Source organism: Perca flavescens, chromosome 23 (assembly GCF_004354835.1).
Source record: "Perca flavescens isolate YP-PL-M2 chromosome 23, PFLA_1.0, whole genome shotgun sequence".
Classification (NCBI taxonomy): Eukaryota; Metazoa; Chordata; class Actinopteri; order Perciformes; family Percidae; genus Perca; species Perca flavescens.
This window is the reverse complement of record NC_041353.1, coordinates 26,642,010-26,665,456: the sequence shown is the minus strand read 5'-3', so window position 1 is coordinate 26,665,456 and position 23,447 is coordinate 26,642,010. Positions and strand designations below refer to the sequence as shown.

Genomic DNA, 23,447 nt, shown 5'->3' with positions numbered 1-23,447 from the left:
ATGTTAAAATACAATCAAATCTCAAAGTGCTTCACCAAATAAGTAAAATCATAATAAATAAATTGCAATCAGCAAATGGTCTGAAATGCATTAGACGTTAGTGGAGGACAAAATGTATATATTGTATTTATTTTTTGCTTTTTTATGGTCATCAGTTTAATGTAGCCTATATATTTTTTTTATTTTATTTAAGCAGCTGCAGGGATAATTTTGTATGGCAAGTTAATCTCTGATTCAACGTGAACAGAAAGTGGCGCTAATTTGCATACTACACTGATTCCTTACCGCTCTTTGGAAAATCACAGAAGAAGAAAAGTTTGAACAACGCAGCAAGGCGGGATGCAACAGACAGTAGGCTTGCAGAAAGTTACTACCTACGGAGCAGCACTGGACTTACTGTAAGACTTACTGTAAAAGTGAAGGAATGTTAACATTCCTTCACTTTTACTTCTTTTATACATGTTTTTATGTGTTTGTCTCAGAGAGCGTAGACCTTCTCCAAGCCCCCGCCCTTCACTGGCTTATCACAGTAGTCTTGTTGGGATGGGCAACTTGTCAGATATAGGTTAGCTGCTATAGAGCTAGCCACTTAGCGTGACCACTAACGTTACACAATCCAGCAGCACAACTTGCGACCTAGCTACCACTCCCAGACTCACTGAAGAATTGTACAACGGATGAACGAGTCAACTGCCCGTGCCCGCCCACTTGTGTTGCGTCGGTTTTAAAACAAACGACCCTGCTGGAGGCAAGCTGCTTTTTATTACAAAGATGAATAAAGTAAAAACCCTTAACAGTAAAGCTTTGGTTTGTAGAAATGGCATTATTGATGATTAACCATGCAGTAAGGTTAAATTGTGGCTGCTTTTCTTTACAGTAATGTTAATTTTGCTTAATGGCTTTAGTAACTTGACACTTTGGGGCTCAAATGAAAAGATCATTAACAGGGAACATTTATAAATGGAAGTATTTATGATTTGACACTCTTTGAATGCTTTTAATTGTTCAGTTTCATATCAGTTTATGCCTTTGCATCTTGCTGTTCCAGTTTCAAGAAGTTAAGGAAGATAACTGGAGATGTGGTAATGATACCAGGTAATTCAATGAATGTGAATTCTTCTATCACCCCCCTCTCTAAATACCAATAACTTAAATTGTTTTTTTTTTCTCAGACAATGTTTTAGTGTGGTAACCCTAAATCATATGCACTCCCACATACACATATCATTGTTTTTTCTACTTGAAGATGATGGAGACCATATTTCCCCTACGCCGACAGACCATAGTGATGTCCTGCCCACCGGTGAACGACCTCATGGACCTCTGGCCTGCTCTCAAAATAGAGTCTGAGGTAATATGGATCAGCTCTCTCTTTTAAAGTGAAAACTGTGATTCTTACTCATTTGGCCAATATTTTTGCTTTATAAATGTGTGCAAGATTCTTCAAATTTAACTGTTTTTTTTTAATAAATGTTGCTGTATTCTCCTCCGGCTGTTATTTCTATGTAGCTGCATGCAGACTTCCAGCGGATTACAAATCAGAACCTGCAAAACACGTGCTATGCTGAGCTTGACCACCATCTTCCTCTAATGATGACCTTATTCAGACAGAAGGCACCAATAACTGGGAAGACAGCAGATGCTCTGGCTGAAATTTAAAAAATCCACGATGAACAGGTAAATAGATTTTTACACATTTCATAGCTTGAACCAGTGGAACATTGAACAGGTTCAATGATTCAAATGAGATTTGTGAATTTTGCAATTAGTCCACTTTGTGTTTGCCATTTGTCTGATTGCGTTAAAGATGTTAACAGGTTATTCGTGGACATATGTTCTGATTGGTCTGTTTAAAATCAGCTTTGTTCTGTAAACTCTTAAGTATATACAATTCTGTTTTTATCTGAATAGGGAATCCATGACATCCACACCAAGCGCACTACTGTTCTCCATGCCCTTCCTGTGTATCTGCGCGAGGACGTCTCTGGATTTTTAAGAACCTGCACGGTGAGTCTCCTTAAGTCACTAACAGATTCTACTGTGTATTATCTAAACCGTTCATCTAAATACTTACTACAAAGGAACTGTATTGGCATTTTATTCAATGTTAAGTAAAACATTTTCTTGTAAATGTCCTTGGTTTCAGTCAACACTTAGATTCTCTGGTAATTTGGCTAATTCATACTGTATTTGCAGAAAATGGATCTTATGTTTTTCAACTCTTACAATGAGACCCAGGTCTCTTTTGTAAAAGATGTATTGGATTTCAATGGTACTTGGTTAAGGAAAGACAAATTATGTCATCTGTTCTGTTCCATGTGTTAGTTTGTGATTAGTATCTCTTTTTTCATTCATTCAGGATGAGTCCGATGAGCCAGAGCTTGATGGGTTTGCAGTGGGCTTCATTACTTTCATCAGTGACTATGACGCAAGTCCAGTTCACTACCACCCTGTGAGAATCACTGTCGTCATTAAAAGTGATGCCGTGGTCAGCCTCCCCAGACTTGGCGATGCCTACCTGGTAATCTGTGGAGTGATCTATGCACTACACCTCAGCTATCCCAAAGAACTGACCAACACTTTTGAATTCACTTAAAAGATTTAACTTTGTCTAGAAAGTGGTAAACTATCCCTGAGGTTGCAGACCCTCAAGAATGAATTAATTATGTAGAAACTCATCTGAAAAAAGGCTGCAGGGTAAAGCATTATAAAAGGCTAGTTCAAAGTTAGCTCCTTTTGTCTAAATAATGCCTCAGAAAGTTACTGCACTACTGCTGGTGTTCAGCCAATAGGCCCAAACTACACAATATTCCTTTGTTCTCATTAATATAATGCAAAAGTAACGCTAATGTTTTGTATGTTTTAATGTTTTTCTTAACCATTTGTGGGCTGCGCAAGATGACCCACATTTCACTGTGCATTTGATACTGGTTATGTAAAACATTTACATTTTAGAGTTTTAAGTGAAAATGTTCTTAAACTCTATAGAATTTTTGAAATTTCATCCAAATTGCTGCCCTGTTGCCTTACTCAGGAATTAGCAAGGAAACCAAAAGCAGTGTTTTTTCTTTTTATAGCTGTAACGAACAATAATTTCATTTTGGTATTATTGTTTTTGATTACTCCGACTATTTCTATCTGATTAGTTGTCTGGTCAATATCAGAAATTTATGATAAATATTTATTTCCTAGGGCCTTAAAGAAACATGCCTACTTATTGGGACTTATTCACCGTATCCCCCAGAGTTAAATAAGTCCATACATACCCTTCTCATCTCCGTGCGTGTCGTAATTCTGTCTGACGCACCCACCGCTAGCTTAGCTTAGCACAGATCCTGGAGGTAACTGGCTCCATCTATGCTCCTAATAAGTGACAAATAACGCCAACATTTTCCCATTTACATGTTGTGATTTGTATAGTCAAAGCGTGTACGAATAACAAGGTCACATAAAACACAGCCGTCTTCTAACCATATGCATACTGGGAACTATATTCTCAGAAGGCAAAGCACTGCTATTTGGGCGGAGTGATTTGCTTGCAGAACTCTAGGTGAACTCTCTACTCCTCACCACAGGGCTTCTCAGGTGCAAATCACTCTGCAGAAGTAGCAGTGCTTCGCCCTTTCTGAGAATATAGTTCTCAGTATGTATACGGTTAGAAAATGTCTGTGTCTTATGTGACCTTGTTATTTGTACACGCTGTGCCTATACAAATCATGTGCTAAGCTAGGCTAGCGGTGGGTGCGTCAGACAGAGTTACGACACGCACGGAGATGAGAAGGGTATGTATGGACTTATCTATCTCCGGGGGATACGGTGAATAAGACAAAGTCCCAATAAGTCAGTGTGTTCCTTTTAAGTGACCAGGAACACATTTGGAAGGATAGAATCAGAAAATTTTGAGTTTTTCTTCCTAAAAGTCTCTCTTAAATTTATTTATTTAATATACAATTTATTTAAGTATATTTTAAAAATATTTTTTTATTTTAATTTATAAATGTTTATTTATTTTTCTATTTCATTTTAACATTTAACTGTTCAAAAGCAGACGTTCATGACTTTTAGATATATTAAGTTAGTTAAAAAAAAGTTTTGAGTCACATGGTGTAGTTGTGTACTTATTTTCTCAATTTCTGTGAAGTTATTCCTGTGGTTTGAAAACTCAAAACTGTAAGTCATAATAACTGAAAATAATTTGAGTTCTGGTAACTTATTTGGGTTTACAGCGTACTATAAATATGTTAAATGGCAGGGTGGTTTTCTATGTGAATGCCAGATAATTAAAAATAAAGAAATTATGTGATTCATCTAAAACAACCTTCTCATTTCATTCTTTTAGATATATTTTTTTAAATAGATGTATATGCTACTTGTATAGTCATTTTCAGTCTGTAAACTGAACCAGAAAACAAGTCAGTAGTATTAAGTAGTGCTCACTTAAAAAATGTGAGCTAATTAATTATTTACTCAGAAAAAGCAAGCTGCATTAACTTAAAAACTATGAGCTAATTAAGTGTAATTTACTTAAAATAAATAAGTTGTCTTCACTTAACAAGTATAAGCTTATTGAGTGTTACTTACTCAGAAAAAGCAAGCTTGATTAACTTAAAAACCATGAGCTAATTAAGTGTCATTTACTTAAAATAAACAAGTTGTCTTCACTTAATAAGTATAAGCTTATTGAGTGTTACTTACTCAGAATAAACAAGCTGTGTTCACTTAGAAAATGTAAGTTTATTAAGTATTGTTTACTCAGAACAATAAAGTTGCACTAATTTACCATTACTAAGTTCATTGAACTTACTTTTTTCAAGGCAATGAGTTTCCATACATTTTTTAAGAAAGTCAACTTGTTAAAATTTACAGTGCAGTAGAAGAATTACCGTATAGTACAGGAGAAGCTCACAGGCAGTTTGGACTTTAACTGTTTAAGTTTAATTACTAATGTTAACTAGCATTTTAGTGATCAATAATTAGCCTGTGCCTATGTTATCTCCTTACACTCTCTCTCCGTCTCTGTAAGATTGGGAATGATTGAGATTTCTCTCGGCACAGCTACCAGAAGACTTCACACTTTCAGACAGGTTGCTCACGTCACATCTACGTCTTCAAGCTCAGTTGGAGGCTGCTCAGTAACACTCAGCACAGGAAAAGTGCTTCCAATATCCTAGACTGGTCTCCGTCCAGAGACACAGGATCTATTGGTCCATTTTATATATGTCAATGGTTTGTTTAATAGTTTGTGTTTCCTGCAACAAGCTCCATCACAAAGCCAAATAGGTTACAATAATAAGAGGCAAGACTTCTGGTTTTTCAGAACTGATACTTTGATATTAATCAGGACAGCTTTTAGTCAAAAATGGCGGCCGCGATGTAGCTGTTGCGCAAAAAGAACATGTTTGTCGTCTGTTACTTTTTGACAAAGCACAGTCCCTCCCTCTCTTTTCTTTCTCTATTCATCTGTGAAATGCAGCTAACTTAAAGTGCAGTCAGAAATGTCGAGACCTATAAACAATCTGACAGAAAACAACAATTGTGAACTATAAAGTCTACCTGTGCTGCATTGGGGGGGGGGGTTAAAGAACTAGAGATTGATGGGTGACAGCAAAGCTCCGAAACTTGTTTCACTCCTGTGAAGCGCACAGTTTTAATACATTGTGTTGAAGCCATACAGAGCTTGCAGGAGACTGTCCTCCCCTGACTAACGTTCTCATAGGTCGTCTGTTCAAGCAGCAATTATGACTCATGCATTTACGATCTCTAGCAGCCGTAGTAATTATAATGGAAGAAAAGCAGAAAGTAATTTGACAAAGTATAAGAGTTTCACGTAAGGGGGTAGGTTGGGGTGGTGAAAGGGTCAAACAAACAAAGGACTTTCACCCAGTAGACGGGTTTGTGTCATGTTAGAAGAAAAAAAGTTAAAAGCAATTTTTTAAAATTAATTTACAAAACAGACGGAACAAGCTATGTTACGTTCAGCAACACGTGTCGTGTGTAGCCGATAGTAAAGTTACGTCAGATTTAAACCCAAACCTTGATGTTTTTAAAACTTAATTTAGTAGTTTTGGTGCCTCAACCTAACGAAACTGTGACAGTTTCACAACGTTAACGACGTGTTTAAAAAGGCCACTGTTGCATTCTCTAAATCATATCTAAATATTAAGACAGAAAACGCTCCCGTGGGTTATATTACAGGGTAGGAATAAAAATTGTTGTATGGTTTGGAGATTTGAGATTTTGAGATTTATTTAAAATAGGGAAATTGCATAATAATGAACATTTTTATAACTATCCAAGATTATAGCCGTTGGCTATTTTACATCTTTAGTCTGTTTGGCAGGTTGATGTTAAAATAACAAGTTCCAACACAATAGATCAATAAGAAAAAGAACAGTAAAAGAGTACAATAAACTAACAGACAAACAATAAGTGTTGCCCATGACAAACCAGGATTTGGGGGACCAAATGAATTTGGTGTGAAGTGCTAAAGTGCTTAAGTGCTAAGGTATTAAGAGTGCTAGTGTTATTGCACATTGCCCTATTGCAGAAGTTCATAACATGCTAATATAAATTGCACAATGCCACATATTGCACATGCTTTTACACACACACACACACACACACACACACACACACACACACAAATACAGGTTCATGCTCCGTCTTCAATTTCAATTTATTGTTATTTATAGTGAATTATCACCATGGACCATGGTCTCAGAACACTTCACAACAAAATTGAAAATTTACAATTTTGCCAATAAAAGGCGAAATATAAAATCAACAACACAAAAGGATGTAATTGGAATACCACAAGTTAAAATTATTAAAACATGAAATAACACAACAAATGATAATGCAAAATAAACAATAAAACAATGGTTCAAAAAATATGGATTTTAAACATGTCCATAATACTTTGAATAAAGAAATGTTTTAAGTCTTGATTTAAAAATATCCACTGAGCCTGCCTCCCTAACCTTGGATGGAAGACCATTCCAGAGGGAGGGTGCGCGAAAGGCAAAGGCCCGGTGGCCAGCTGATCTTTTTTTTATATTTAAAAACAATAAGAAGACCAGCAGCCATAGAACGAAGGGGGCGTGTTGGGATATACGGTAAGTAGCTCACTTAATTAGGCAGGCGCAAGTCCCTTTAAGGCTTTATAAGTCAAAAGAAGAACCTTAAAATCAGCCCTGGCTTGCACAGGTAGCCAATGTAGAGCAGCCAAAACTGGTGAAATGTGGCTAAATTTTTTTGTCTTAGTCAAAACTCGGGCTGCTGCATTTTGTACAAGCTGGAGACTTTTGGTCGTACAGGCAGAGAGGGCTGAGAACAGTGCGTTACAGTAATCAAGTCTTGATGAGACAAATGCATGAATTAGTATTTCCGCATCGTGCATTGGTATTATTCGAGAAATGTTGCCTAGATGGTAAAAGGCAGTCCTAGTGTTGGCCTTTATATGTGGGCGGAAGGTTAAAGTTTTGTCAAAGGGGACACCTAAGTTCTTAACAGTGTCACTCTCTGTGATCACACAGTCATTAAAATTTAAAATTTGTTTCTCCACTGGGATGCTATATTTGGTTGGCCTCACTATGAGCAGCTCTGTTTTGTCTGCATTAAGCAGCAAGAAATTTTTGCCCATCCAATTTTGAATTTCTGCCATGCATGCCTGTAATTTCAGAATCTGTGAATGGTTATTTTGTAATAGAGGGACATATATCTGCGTGTCATCTGCATAACAATGAAACTGAACATCAAAGCTGCTGATGATCGAACCAAGAGGGAGCATGTAGATGGAAAACAGCATAGGGCCCAGTACTGACCCTTGTGGTATACCACAGCCTACCTTGCACAGTTCAGAAGTAGATTCTTTAAAAATGACACGCTGAAATCTATTGGATAAGTAAGAATTAAACCAAGAAAGTACTGTCCCTTTAATCCCAACATGTTTCTCAAGCCGGGCGAGAAGTATAGTGTGGTCTATTGTATCGAAAGCTGCGCTCAGATCGAGGAGTACTAGAAACGATGCATGGCCACCATCACATGAAAGCAGAAGATAATTTGTGACTCTCGTCAAGGCAGTTTCCGTGGAATGACCAGACCGGAAACGAGATTGAAATTTCTCAAATAGGCTGTTGTTAGATAAGTGAGCAGTAAGTTGTTCCACAACAGCCCTCTCCAGAATTTTGGACATGAATGGTAGATTGGATACAGGTCTATAGCTTTGTAAAACATGAGGGTCTAAATTGGGCTTTTTAAGTAATGGTTTAATGACTGCTAATTTGAATACTGGTGGTACCATACCTTGTGTAAGTGACATATTAATAATAGAAAGAACATGGTTACAGAGAATGGGAAATAGTTCCTTAACGTGACTGGATGGTATTGGGTCCAGTTGGCATGTGGTGGGCTTTGAAGCTGAGACTAAATTCATTAATACATCAAAAGTGATGGTATTGAACTGTGAGAAAATGCTAAAGTGGGGAGACTCTACATCCCCTTCCTCTTGAATAGAAGCAGCTAATGGGCAGCCAATTTTTTCTCTGATCTGGTTAACCTTTGAAATAAAAAATGTCATAAAATCATTTGCAGTGAAAGCTGGACTAGGGGAGGTGTCAACAACCTGTGTAAGCATACTAACAGTATTAAAAAGAAACCGAGGATTATTCTTATTGGAATTTATCAGATCTGAAAAATAGGCTGTTCTTGCGGTCGAAAGAGCCCGTTTATAATTTTTAAAACTCATTACCCATGTCAGGCGGTCCTCGTATCGTTTTGTTACTCGCCACTTATGTTCCAATGATCTACATGTTCTTTTGAGCGCACGAGTGGTGTCACTAAACCAAGGGGCTGATTTAGCGCGGGTACGCCTCCGTGTTAGCAGAGGCGCAATCGTGTCAAGCGTCCTAGTAAGAACGCTATTCAAGTTTTCTGTTAAAATGTCTAAACTAGGGACATTCTGGCAAGACTGAAGTAGTTCTTGTAGTTGATCAGCCATAACAGCCTTTGCCTTACTGTCAATGCGGCGGTAAGTGTAGGTATCAGGATTGAAGCTCTTATTTAGGGTGTGAAGAGAGACATTGAAAAAAATACAAAAATGATCCGACACGGGAACCATTTCTACTGACAAGGCTGTTAACAGACAGAGACAGACACTAAGGCAGGCACACACGCACACACACACACACACACACACACACACACACACACACACACACACACACACACACACACACACACACACACACACACACACACACACACACACACACACACACACACACACACACACACACGTGTGTGTAGGTATAATTGTTCATTATTTAGCATACATAGCTGTATTTATGTGTGGACTATTGCACATTATTAGCATACATAGATGTATGTATGCATACAGGGTCACAGGCCTGGTTTGTCCTCAGTCAGATCCCCAGGACTTGCTGTGAATCAAATGAGGAATACCACGTGACTGATGACGTCCTAGGCTTCAAATATCACTAGTGCTTTGGAAAGTGCTACACTTAGTTTGACTGTTTTGAAAGTTTTGCTGCTAAACTATGATACTATGCTAAATACAATAACTTATTTAACTTAAATATGGCGATGTACAGTCAAGACATAATGATGTCAAATCATTTCTACCTGATACCACGTAGCCCAAAGGTAATAAAATGAACAAGTTGGAATTTGATGAATATAATTTTCCAATCACGTTGCGATTCATATGAAATGTTACATGAATATCAACTATGAAGTTAAATTAATTAAATTCCTTAATTCATTCATTTACTGTTGCACAATGCCATCTACATTTAATGCAGCACCTCTGATTAAAAGTAGCCTATTACAGATGTAATAACACGCAGCAGGCTTGTTGCTCATATGAGACAAAAACTATTCCAATCAAAGAGGCTGCTTCAGCCTGTCTGGAAAGGCTCTGTTTGTCACTCTGTTTGCTGTGTTTGAAGCCCCAAAGCTTTGAATCTTTTTTGGCACAAATAGAAAAAAAAACCAAAGCATCACAAAAACACAACAGGATGTCACACAAATGGGCCATTTAAGTGACACCAGAGACGGTTTAGAAGTTGACACTCCCACCAGCACACAACACTGTGGAGAATTGCCGGATCGCTTTCTTTGGTCTGAATGCTTCCTAATTTATTATAGAGGTCAGGTAAAATGCCTGTGGATTCCAGTGCATGTAGGGGTTAGGGGTAATGAGATGAGATGAGGGCTTTAAAGAAAGGAAATATAAAAATGCTAATTAGTATTAGTAAAGCAGAGGTTAAATGTTTGATCTGGGGGAAAAAACAAATCAATTATGGCAAGAAAGGTTGGACAAAGAGTAGACAAGTACAACAAAAAAAAAGAAAGAAAATGACCAGGGTAGGTAGTGGACAGAGGAGAGAGGAAACAGTGTTGACAAGATTAAGGTTAGGGCACTGTGCACTAAACATAACGCTAAATATGGTAATACCAGATAGGCTTGTGTGAGGGATGTCAGGAAGAGGAGACAGTGGAGCGTGTAGTTGTATGGGGGGTATGGGACACAGCGAGAGATGATGAGGAATTGTCCAAGGACCTTTATCTTCCAAGGACCTTTATCTGAGGGAGTTAAGGGTGCAGGAATTACTGAGCATGGGTAAGAGAGCAAAGGTCAGGGTACTGTTAGTTTTTCTAAGGGACACAGGAGTTATGGTTAATAGGATATGATGGAAAACAGGAATAGGGTGCTAGGGCTGCTGACATAGCATGAACGATAAAACTCAGGGTAGTTCAGGGTGTGTGTGTGCGTTTAGTTTTGTGAAGGGATTTAGATTGTGTGTAGAGCCACACTCTGGGGCACAAGGTGGCGGTAATGCACCCATAAACTGGATGCCAACCGCCGTAAAAGACAAAGAATAAGAAGAAGAAGAGACCAGTTTTGTAATTGGACCAGAGGTGTTGATTGACAGCTCTGCTGCGTTTCCTTACAGGACAGAGAAGCGAAGGGACCCGCCCAGGCTTGTAGGTGACGTCACGAAAGGACAAATCGGTTTACCGCGAGGTCATTCAGCCCTCTCCGAGTAGCCCGTTGCAGCTAAGTGGAGGCGCCATCTTAAGACACTGAGAGAGTGAGTGCTGTTATTCATTTAAAATAGTACATTTAAAATAGTACATATGAAATATTAAATCGCCACTTCTTTAAAGAGGGCGTATTTTACGGATATGTGATTTGTGTTAGCCGCTTTGTTTATGCTATGTTAAACGTTACCATTTCTGTTGAGAGAAGACCTTGCACCTTGAAGCGGTCCCCTTAGCTTAGCACGAATTTTTGCGTAGCATTTTAGCATCAGCTATGCTAAAATAGGACAAGACAAATGCTGAGTTACGTGAATGTGTAGGCATGCAGCTTTGGGATTTTTGAGATAGGTGTTTATAACGACGAACCAGTAACTTGCATGGACATTACGTCCGTATTTATGTAACGTTAGGTTAGTGCTAGTTATGCGTTTTCTATAAGCTAGTCAAGCATTCCTGTCCGTGGTCATTCAGATGTTAAACTAAGCTAACCAGCACGTGACATGGCATTCCTCAGTTTAGGTGTCGGCGTCACATCTGCCTTTTAGCTTGAGCTAAAACACCGCTAACTTGTTGCTCATTGCAGCGTAGCTCCGCCAGCAGGCAGGACACCACCATGTACCCGACCGCTTTGACACAGCTGGCCCGGGGCAACCCGTTCAGCGCCCCCCTGTTCAGCCTCCAAAAAGTGGAAGAACCCCAACAAAACCTGAATGGACCGAGGACACGCAGACTGGCAGCAGCCGCCACCGCACAAGGTAACCTCGGCGCAGAGTCCAGACTCCGCAGGCTGGCTAAAGTGCTAGCGTTAGCTGCATTAGCTTAGCCGAGCAGATTCGTCCGGTTGCAGCTAACTTTACTGCGTTGTTTCAGCATAGATCCATGTATTAAGTACAATTCACTGTGCGGGTTGTAAGTTATAGTTTAAACGTTTTGTTTTTTAATATTTATGAATGATAAGGGATGTGTTTGCTCAGGCAGTTAGCTGCTAGGCCTTTGCTGCACACAAGCTGCCTGTGGAGGACAAGGAAGGACAAAGTGGTATCTCTCCTTTGCACTGCAGGAAACTGTATATGAAGGATCGCACTTGCAAATGGTGGATGTTAGATGAATGAAACTGTTTTTAGTGGAGCGTCAGTAATTGTAATGGCAAACTAGTCAAATATATGTGACCCCTAACTGAGCTGCTCAGGGGCTGACATGAACAAATTGTCGTTATTTTAAATATTTGACAGGTTTTTACCTGTAGATTTATCCTAAGCTTAGCTTGATTACAACTGTAGCGATACATTTCAATTGTTTGTAACTTACGAGTTGATTCAATTTATTTTTAAAAGGGGCATATGAAAGGGCTTACATACTTTATTTTCAGACTAAATGCTTGCTGGTAGGCAAGTTTAAACCTGTTGCAGAGATTTTTAAAATAAGTTGTCCCTCTAGTAAAGGGCTTTTGGTTAGTCAGACATCTAGCTGGATTGAAGGCACCCACATGTACTTAACACCAATTTGATTCTTTAAACCCTTCACCAGTTAGACATCCAAATACTTAAAGAAAGTGCCAACCTTTCTGAGCAAGATTTCCTGTTCTTAAAGTTTCACCTGTGTTTCTTTAGAGGGAGACAGTTGTGAGTTCGGCTCTCAGAAGTATTTGGTCCTGTGCGGCTTTGGTGGGATTCTGAGCTGTGGCACCACGCACACAGCGGTCGTTCCCCTCGATCTGGTCAAATGCAGATTGCAGGTCTGTCTCCATGGCTCGATGCCCTGTTTTTTTTAACGTCCCGTCTCATCTACCCATGGCTGTAATTTTTGTTTGGTTTTTTTTGAAAATTCACCAATTTGCATGGGAGAAATATCGTCCCCATTTTTGTCAGTGTATTGATTCTAATGTGTTGGAGTGATCATAACATGGTTGCATGATTCTGCACCTGTGTTCCTATGTGAGTTGAATGATTTCTACCCACCTCGCCGCCCCCGCTCAGTCCACTGTAGAGGACTCTTAAAGGTCAGGAGTGCCAGACCTGAGGAAGAATGTCCTATATGTTCACCATGCTATTTGACACCATCAAGGGTGACTGTCTGAATGTATAGATGACCTATGAGATTTTTTTATTTATTTAGAGATATGAAACAGATTGATGCTGACATTTAAAGTCCTTGATTGTTCATTAACGCACTGACTGATTAACCTTGTACTGTCAGGTAACTTGTGTTTAAAAAGTCAAAAGTACGTTTTAGACACAGGTATTATGGTGATGATAAACAAAATGTGGAAAAAAATAGTTAAATATGCCATTGCTGGTAATCTGTTATCTCAACCTTACGTTATAATAACAAAAAGTAGGACCTTGGTGATTTGCATTTTTTAGCCAATTAACTACAAATCACTTAAACTTGTGCTGTTGCCAGAGCATGTTCAACAGGCTTCTGGTCATTTCCACCTTCTAGGCAGCCACAGGTGTGTTAACCATGTTACAAAAAATCTGTGGCTAGTTTGCAAGTCATGTACATTAACTTGCATTGTTTATGAGGTCAGTTGAAATCAGTGGGCATTTAAGGTAAGAAACAAATCTAGAAACTTGTTAAAAATCATGAGCACTAATTTAATATTTTGTAATGACTGTGACAACTTGCAATCCACCACTATGGTCCATGGAACCTCATGCTGTAATCACTTGAGTACAATGATTTTATCAACCTTTGGTGTGTGAGCCTAAAATGGTGGCATGTTGGTGGCGGAGCCATCTAATGGGAGAGTCCTGGCACTGAATTCAAACTGTCTACAGCTGGGACATGGGGAAACTAGTCTCAAGAAAGATTTTTCCTTCTGTAGTGGCAACTCTTCCATTATGTGGCTCTGGTTTGGTGTTGATTTTTGTCCTGTGCTGCATGTAATCCTGCATGTTGCATGTATGTGTCCCCTCCCTTCTACTACAGAGGATGTCAGCTGCGAGTTTGGCTCCTCAAAGTACTATGCCCTGTGTGGCTTTGGGGGTATCCTGAGCTGCGGCATCACACATACAGCAGTGGTGCCCCTCGACCTTGTCAAGTGCCGCCTGCAGGTTTGTATGGAAGCTAAACCTCAAGTAGCAATGAGTTGCCAGCAGCTCCTCCAACCTCTCAGCCCCGGGCTTCATGTACAATCTTCAGAGTTATAGTAGTTGTGCATGACATTGAAGTGATCTATTAATAATTAACAGGCAACTTTCAAAGGACTGTGCAAGAGAAACCCTATTCACTATTTAGCTGTTGCTGATTTTGTATCTAGCCTCATTGTACAGTGGGGGAAATAAGTATTTGACCCCTTGCTGATTTTGCAGGTTTGCCCACTTACAAAGAATGCAAAAATCTACAATTTTAATCATATGTACATTCTAACAGTGAAAGACAGAATCCCAAAGAAAATTCCAGAAAATCACATCATATGAATTTATTAAAATTGATAACCATCTGATGAGGAAAAACAAGTATTTGACCCCCTGGACAAACAGCAAGTATTCTGGCTCCTACAAGCCAGTTAGTCTTTCTTTAAGACACAGCCCCAATCCGAACCAATTATCTACATCAAATACACCTGCCTCACCTCGTTACCTGTATAAAAGACACCTGTCAACACCCAAACAACCAGCATCCAACATCACCACCATGGGCAAGACCAAAGAGCTTTCTCACGGACATCAGGGACAAGATTGTTGATCTGCACAAGGCTGGGATGGGCTACAAGAGAATCGGAAAGCAACTTGGAGAGAAAAGATCAACTGTCGGTGCAGTTATCAGGAAATGGAAGAAGCACCACACCACCGCCAACCTCCCTCGGTCTGGGCCTCCACACAAGATCTTGCCTCGTGGGGTGTCCCTGATCATGCGAACAGTGAGGAATCATCCCAAAACCACAAGGGGGGAACTGATGAATCAACTGAAGGCAGCTGGGACCACAGTTACAAAAGAAACGGTTGGTAACACACTACGCCGTCATGGATTGAAATCCTGCAGCGCACGCAAGGTCCCCCTGCTCAAGAAGAAACATGTACAGGCCCGCATGAAGTTCGCCATTCACCACCTGGACGACTCAGAAGAGGCCTGGAAGAAGGTGATGTGGTCAGATGAGACCAAAATAGAACTTTTTGGCCTCAACTCAACTCGTCGTGTTTGGAGGGCAAAGAAACACGAGTACAACCCAAAGAACACCATCCCCACCGTCAAGCATGGTGGTGGCAACATCATGCTTTGGGGGTGCTTTTCAGCCAAGGGGACGGGACAACTCCATCGTATTGAGGGGGAGGATGGACGGGGCCATGTATCGTGGAATTCTGGACCGACATCTCCTTCCCTCAGTGAGAGAGCTGAAGATGGGTCGAGGATGGGTGTTTCAGCACGACAATGACCCTAAGCACACCGCCAAAGCAACAAAAGAGTGGCTGAAGAAGAAGCACATCAAGGTTCTGGAGTGGCCTAGCCAGTCTCCAGACCTGAATCCGATTGAAAATCTTTGGAGGGAGCTTAAAATTCGAGTTGCCAGGCGACAACCTTGGAACCTGAATGATTTGGAGGCTGTCTGCAGGGAGGAGTGGGCCAACATCCCTGCCGAAATGTGCACAAACCTTGTCACCAACTATAAAAACCGTTTGACATCTGTGCTGGCCAATAATGGCTTTTCTACAAAATATTAACATGCTGTTTGTCTAGGGGGTCAAATACTTGTTTTTCCTCATCCGATGGTTATCAATTTTAATAAATTCATATAATGTGATTTTCTGGAATTTTCTTTGGGATTCTGTCTTTCACTGTTAGAATGTACATATGATTAAAATTGTAGATTTTTGCATTCTTTGTAAGTGGGCAAACCTGCAAAATCAGCAAGGGGTCAAATACTTATTTCCCCCACTGTATATATGCAAAACTCAAATGGTATGTGTACATTTCAATTTAGGTCAGTCGCCTAGTTCATAATTCATATTTCCCAATTAAATGGCTTAAATTTGAAACTTGAGTTGTCTGACACTTGTGTACCAGTGCTTTTATACTTATGCTACACATAATCACCTGCAGAAAATGTTTAAGTAAAATGATATCTTATACCACACTTTTGTAGGCATGGCTCAGTTTATAGGTCATTCTAATATTTCACCTATTATGATGGAAATTTGATTTACAGTAACCATGACTTAAAAAAAACTCAGTTTAAAAATGTCTAAATTGCAGTCTAGAAAATGCAACTCCCCAAAGCACTTAGCACTTAAACACAATCAAAAACACAAAATTTGCGACTCAGTCATTGGGCCATACCAATGACTAGCCATCCGATAAGCCTATACATATCTGCATAAAACACCAGATCCCAGAGTTGCCAATGATTTGATAACATGCCTCATAGGTGTTAATTCTCCTCTTCAGGTGGACCCAGATAAGTTCAAGAGCATCGGCAACGGCTTTAGAGTGACATTAAGGGAAGATGGTGTCAGAGGCCTGGCAAAGGGCTGGGCTCCCACCTTTATTGGCTACTCCATGCAGGGACTGTGCAAGTTCGGCTTCTATGAAGTGTTCAAGATCTTCTACAGTGACTTGCTGGGAGAGGTGAGTCTAGTTACAACTTTCAATACATTTTATTTACATAAATATATTGGTTGTATAGATATGAATGGTGATGACAGCAAAAAAAGTCACCTAGAAAACATGGTAATTGAGACAGTTTCGCAGTTAACAAATGGTCAAAACACCAAATTGTCAGTCAACAAAGATTGTGTTGCCTGCTTTAAGTGTGTTCATGTTAAATAAAAATTACATTAGATTTGGAGTGTATTAAAACTTTCTTGTGGCAGCAATTGAGGCAGTGATATTTCCTGTTGACTGTACCGGACTCTCACACCGCCTCAAAACACACGGACAAATCTGATCTCCTGTTACAAGGTGTGGTTGCGTCTGTCTCATCTTTTCACCACAGGCCTGCTGTGGTTACAGGTGACGCTATTGAGAAGTGAAAATGGCAACCTTAACTGCACAACACTCCTTCCAATAAAGTTGGATTTAGTGCTGTGGTGCCTTTTTCACAGGTTGCTAATGTAGGCTCCTTTTGAATTTGCTAAGTGTCATGGTGACAAATTCAGGTTCAATGGGTTTGACAATCAAACCAGTTAAACCTAGTAGACTGGACTGGTGAAAGCGGTAATTGACACTGACCTCAATGCTTAACATAATTTGAATTAAAGCCTTTTATAGGGCTGGGTGATGATTATGGTTGGATACCTTTTGCATCTGAACCAATATCGGTACCTGAAATTCGGTTCCCGTTACCCAACGGTACTTTTTGAGGGAATTTCCCTCTGTAATTAAAAAAAATATTTTCAGTTGTAAAAATAATTCCACACCTATTTACTTAAAACATTATTTATATAGACTATTTTATACAGACAGAAATAAAATAAAACTCCTCCCTCTCTCCTCAAACCGTCCTTACAACCTATTAAATTGAATAATTATTCAACTTGTATTTGTATATTCTTTTTTTTAGCCTGTTTGATTTTCATCATGACAGTTTTTTTAATTGCTCTTTAATGTTTCATGTAAAGCACTTTGAATTGCCTTCTTGCTGAAAGGGGCTGTAGAAATAAAGTTGCCTTGCAACATCCTGTCAGTCAGGCCCCAGGGCATAGGGCACTGTTGTGTCTGTTCGTTTCACAGGAAGTCAACAGCACCACGACTGCTTTTGGCTCGCCATTAATATCCTATCACAGTGAATGGTGTCTGCATGAAGTTTTGAAAAACTGTAACCACACTTGAAACTACTTTTATCTGCATTACTGCTCCGTCCGCACCTCTGCATGTGTGTCGGAGCTCCGCTCTGTCACCATGCAGAGAGGACGGATAAGCTTGCGCGGTCAAGTACCGAAATTTGGCACAGTTTGATTTTACGTGAACAAATACTCTGCAATACCTACATGATTCTACCGGTAAAAGTACAGGGTTCTGTACCCAACCCTAATGATATGACTATAAAACAATATAAAAATGTGTTTTTCATTTCTACCCTAGTGTAGAAAAACCAGTGGCCAGGATACTTTATGGAAATATTTACGTCATTTGGAAGATGCTATGTTCCATCACTATAGATTATAGATCTTTATAGTTATAGAATTAACTATTTGTCTTGGGCACATTGCTACTGTCTGTTGCTTCACATTCATCTTAAAACATAAGACATTTGACACGGACAACACAGCAGCTTAAATTAAAAAGTTGTACCTAATAAATGAAGTGGTCAGTAAACTATATATACTGTGTATAAATGTTTAAAAAAACACACAGGTAAGGTGCTAGAAAAGCTTGACAATTCACTTTGAAAAGTGCTTGAATTTGATTTTGGAAATGTTGTAGGAACCTTGTTAATACTGTTTCTAACTTTTTTTTTTTTTTTTTTTATTTATTTTTTCTCTGCTGAGTGACCTAGGGAAACCTGAGCTGTGTATGTCTGTCAACTAATCTTTTTGACCATTTGTGGTTTCACCCAACAGGAGAACACCTACCTCTGGAGGACATCACTGTACCTTGCTGCCTCAGCCAGCGCAGAGTTTTTTGCAGATATTGCTCTGGCTCCCATGGAGGCTGTTAAAGTTCGTATCCAGACCCAGCCGGGCTATGCCAACACCCTCAGACAATGTGTCCCTAAGATGTATGCAGAGGAGGGACTCTGGGCGTAAGCATTCCATTTTGTTACCAGTCACTGTCTGTAAGATAATTTGAATGGCTGCCAGGATTTCAGATATAGGAATAGATGCATTAGTGATTGAGTAGATGATAAATGGAAAATTTATGAAATGGTATTTCTGATGACAACACGCTCCTTAGATCCACCTCTGGAGGGCGCTGTGCTCTGAGCAGAGCTCCTCAGCAGCTTGTTGGCTGTACAGTTGGAGGTGCTTGAGTCATTGGCGTGTGAGAACAGTCTACCTGTCCCCCAGCCCAACTGCAACACTGGCAACCCTGTCCTCTAAAGACAGGGAACTCCCAGTGCTGCAAGCCTGGGGGACGGACACATTTCAAATTAGTTAGTGCACAGAGCTGGAAATCTTTGAAATATTTGTGGTCATTTACAGTCTATGAAGTAATGAACTAATTACATTTTATTTGGTGGCAAAATCCTAGAATTTTTTGTTTTTGTTTTAAAAACTGAAAATTGATCTTGTTCTAGAGCTTTGATGGCAACTTCACTGAGAGATTGGCCCCTTAGATCAAATTGTTGTGGCCCCTGCTTTTCATTTACATAACAAGAAGTTATGACTCAACATTCTAACGGAATGACTTGCTTTCATTAGTGATTTTATGTACTGTTTTCTACTAAGGCTAGTATACTTTCTAGTCAACTAATTTATCCCCCTTCAGTGAGATTTGCACAATTTTACCAGTTCTCACACTGATCGTCAACTTTTTGCTGACTAGTTGAGAAGTTCACGTGTCTAGAGGGCTCGGCTTCACGGTGTTAAAATGGCAAGAAAACCCCTGAATGTAGATACATTGATGTGTAGACAGATATGCTACTTGTGAGCTCACATCTCATTCTTGCTTCCACTCCAGTTTCTATAAGGGTGTGGTGCCCCTGTGGATGAGGCAGATCCCCTACACTATGATGAAGTTTTCCTGCTTCGAGCGCACTGTGGAGTTGCTCTACAAGTATGTTGTTCCCAAGCCCCGCAGTGAGTGCAGCAAACCTGAGCAGCTGGTGGTCACCTTTGTGGCCGGTTATATCGGTGAGTAACTAACATCTTTACGGGACACTACAAATCATGATGCTTAATAAAGCTAGAAAACAAAATAATCCGTTAATAAAGCAGGAACAATGGAGACGTTATGAAATCATGGCGGTTTGGAAAATTTACGGCAATGAGAATATTTCTTACGGATGTAGGTGAATTGGCAGTGATATTGGTTTAATGCAATTCCAGTAATGCATCATTGAACTGGTTTTTAAATGTTAGTTTAGACCAGTGGTTCTCAACCTTTTTTGTGCCAGCGCCCCCCTATCCATTATCCAGGTCCCCAACGCCCCCCCATCAAATATTATGTAGGCTAATTGCCCCGAATATTAATGATTACGCCCTAATATAGGCCTATTATTGTTACTATTATCAAAAATAATCAAATCATTGAATGACAAACAACACATGTATTAGTTTCCCAGGTATCAAAAAAGCAGTGTGAATAGAAATTATATATTTACAGGTTTTTAAAATGCAACCATTTGACGCTTTAAATAAAATGTATTACAAACACTAACAGTAGCCAATCAGAAACAGCTAGCAATTTAACCTTCAAATCTATTTTTCATTCAAATCTAAAATCAAATTGTTCCAACGGAAAACAAGCTGACACTTATCAAGGGGTAAAAGCAGGATTACACACACACACACACACACAGAAAAGTATTTTGGTGATGACAAACGACTTGAAGAACGACACCTACTGCCAAATGGAAATAAGTTTACAACCTTTGAAAGTTAGTGAGAGCCCTTTGTTGTTGCTTAGAAGAGTCTAGGTTTGCCATCGCCTGTCTTGCGAGTAAATAGCAGAAAAAAACATTTGGAGAAAACGCAACCCCACATCGCGCTGTGTTTTGAGGAGGTGTGAGAGTCCCGTACAGTAAACTGTGACATCACTGTGTCTATCGCTTCCATAAAGTTTATCCATAAAGCCCTGAACTGCTCGGGAGTTTGGGGAACAGCTAAATGTTTGCCAAATAACAAAGCACAGTCAATGTCTCTCGCATGTCTCTTTTCTTTCTCTGTGAAATGAAGCTGCCTTCAGGTGCAGTAGGAAACGTTGTGCTCTATAAACCATCTGATGAAAAACTGTTACTGTGAAATATAAAGTCTACTTGTGCAACATTGTGGGGGTTAAAGAATACAACAGGACGTCGCGGCGATTGCTTTTTTTTATTTTTATTTTTTATCTGAACGCAGCTTCACGTAGTAACTACAGAGCTCGTTTAAGATGATGCTCTTACTTCCCGTTTCCATGAAGGCAGCACGGAGCTGCGCCAAACAAAGCTGACAGAAGCACAGAGAAGTTAGGATACCCGTCCAGTCGCAGTGCTGTAAACTGGCAGCTTTCAATGTTTCAACCACTGATTATTTTTTTTTTTTAGTAGTTTAAGTGTAAACATGTATTATTGTGAATCTTTGGTTTAAACTAGCTTTCAAACAAACGCCAACCCCAGGGTACCTCAATGCCCCCCTTTCCAAAATATTGCTCCCAACGCCCCCCATCACCTTGTGAACTTCCCCGTTGAGAAACAGTGAAGTTCTACCAGCTGATCTGCTGTTTACAATTCTCTGATGTGGTTTTTGTTTTCTCTGTGTGCAGCTGGTGTGTTCTGTGCCATCGTGTCCCACCCTGCTGACTCTGTGGTCTCTGTGCTGAACAAGGAGCAGGGCAGCACTGCTGTCCAGGTCCTCAAGAAGCTGGGACCCAAAGGTCTGTAACACCATAGTGTAGCATAGTGTAACATCAACACGCTCCTTAGATCCACCTCTGGAGGGCGCTGTGCTCTGAGCAGAGCTCCTCAGCAGCTTGTTGGCTGTACAGTTGGAGGTGCTTGAGTCATTGGCGTGTGAGAACAGTCTACCTGTCCCCCAGCCCAACTGCAACACTGGCAACCCTGTCCTCTAAAGACAGGGAACTCCCAGTGCTGCAAGCCTGGGGGACGGACATGATCCAAGACCAGCTAACTGATTAATGTATTGCTTTGCTTAGGAAATACTCTAGCATTTTGTTGCTGTAACAGGATCAGACATAATGACCCAATACAACATTTAAAACTGAACAAAAATTTTTTTTTTTTGTAAAATGTCCCCCTCCCTTCAAATGGTTTTTTTCTTGTTACAGTTGAATGTTGAGGCTTCACTGTACAGAAAGTATCTACAGCATTTGACACTTAAAGGATGTTTTCACATTCAGCTGCTGAAATAAGAAGTCTTTGTGCTCATTCAAGTCCCATTTTCAGGGATGGACCTACAAGCATTTGTGACATCCCAAATAGTTTAAATGCCAATTCTGGTGTGATGGGAAAACTTTAGGCCTCCAAGCGCACATACACTGAGAATGTACTTTATAAGCAAGTAGGAAACACCTGTTGTCCACCTACATTTGTAGAGTCTGGATTTTTAATGGAGAAGAAGTACGTTTTATGGAACTTTTTGTGTGAAAAGAATGTACAAATTATTCAAAGTAGAGAAATTTATATACATGTCCGGAGGGAATTATTTTATTCAAATTGTTGACACTGGACATTTGAGTCTACAGTTGGAGGTCTTGTATTGGTTTATATTAGGGCAGGGCAGCATGATATACAGATTTGTCAATTGTCAGATTTTTTTTTGTACAGTTAATACGGAGTTAGCGCTCTCTTTATGCCATATGGGTAGTTTGGCAAAAAAATGAACAGGACTAATTTGTGTCTTCAAGTCTTCAACATTTTACCATGCATCGCATAATGTATTTCAGCTCTTGGTCCACGGGTCCTACCCTGATGTGTTGAATTCCATGCAGAGCCTTTTCAGTTACTCTTTATTGACCTCCTACCATTATCCATGAATGGCAAAGTGCTCCCAGTGTTGTGTAGCCCGTTGTCTGAAGCACTAGTTTACTGTGACGTCAGCAATGTGTCTGAATCTAATGTTGTGTGTGTGTCTCCTGTTCAGGTGTGTGGAAGGGTCTGGTTGCCCGTATCATCATGATTGGTACTCTGACCGCCCTGCAGTGGTTCATCTACGACTCTGTCAAGGTCTACTTCCGCCTGCCCCGCCCCCCTCCCCCAGAGATGCCAGAGTCCCTGAAGAAGAAGCTCGGCCTCACAGAGTAACTCTCCCCCCTCCACTGAGCCCCAGTCTCCAGCTGACACATCTGAACCCCCTCCAAATTTGGAGTGCACAGCAGTTTTCTATATTTATGTCCTCCACTCCTGCTGCTCTAAACAGAGCACAGGGCTGCTACTAATGTATATTTAAAATCCGAAAAAAACAAGCCAGGAGAGAAGATGGAGCTGTCGCTCTTGGCTTACCATGAGTCACAGAAAATATTCCTCTGTAGAAACACCCGTCTGGTTTTATCAAGTCCTGTCATTAGACAATTGTTGAAATTCTAATAAAAGAATTGAATTCCCTGGAAAACATTGGCTGTCTGCTTTTTATTTTTAACAGTCTTGCATTCATTTGCATTTAATCAGTTTAAAAGATTTCAAGCCAGAAATTATTCAGGTAATGAAACTTTGTTCTTTACATGCCATATATTTTTGCGTTTATCTGTGTAGTTTGTTAATGTTTTATAGATCAATTGATGATAAAATGTTTTGAATTTAGCACTGAAATATGTAATACAGTATTTACCTCATTTGGAGGTCA

At 39.8% G+C, this 23,447-nt stretch overlaps 1 protein-coding gene, 1 long non-coding RNA gene and 2 other non-coding genes across 6 annotated transcripts; all 4 read left to right on the top strand.

Annotated features, from left to right (window-relative positions):
* The first annotated feature begins 322 nt into the window (after positions 1-322).
* On the top strand, positions 323-3,239 carry LOC114550388 (uncharacterized). The gene is made up of 6 exons (XR_003691693.1): positions 323-398; positions 1,049-1,095; positions 1,247-1,351; positions 1,510-1,677; positions 1,912-2,007; positions 2,360-3,239. It is a non-coding gene; the product is annotated as an uncharacterized LOC114550388 (long non-coding RNA).
* Positions 3,240-10,998: 7,759 nt separating this feature from the next.
* slc25a3a (solute carrier family 25 member 3a) lies at positions 10,999-23,218 on the top strand. Of its 3 annotated transcripts, none has more exons than XM_028570719.1 (8): positions 10,999-11,114; positions 11,653-11,819; positions 12,675-12,799; positions 16,453-16,632; positions 18,567-18,748; positions 19,627-19,799; positions 21,412-21,522; positions 22,749-23,218. In XM_028570719.1, exons 2-8 carry the CDS (start codon positions 11,678-11,680, stop codon positions 22,907-22,909), a joined length of 1,074 nt encoding a protein of 357 aa, XP_028426520.1. In that variant the 5' UTR covers positions 10,999-11,114; positions 11,653-11,677; the 3' UTR covers positions 22,910-23,218. The 3 variants fall into 3 exon arrangements, with proteins under 3 accessions (XP_028426520.1, XP_028426519.1, XP_028426518.1); XM_028570718.1 differs by lacking the exon at positions 12,675-12,799 and adding an exon at positions 13,996-14,120 and having other exon boundaries at positions 11,648-11,819; XM_028570717.1 differs by having other exon boundaries at positions 11,000-11,114; positions 11,648-11,819.
* LOC114550580 (small nucleolar RNA SNORA53) lies at positions 18,887-19,089 on the top strand. Its single transcript, XR_003691718.1, has one exon. It is a non-coding gene; the product is annotated as a small nucleolar RNA SNORA53 (small nucleolar RNA).
* LOC114550581 (small nucleolar RNA SNORA53) lies at positions 21,558-21,760 on the top strand. The gene has a single exon (XR_003691719.1). It is a non-coding gene; the product is annotated as a small nucleolar RNA SNORA53 (small nucleolar RNA).
* Positions 23,219-23,447: the final 229 nt, after the last annotated feature.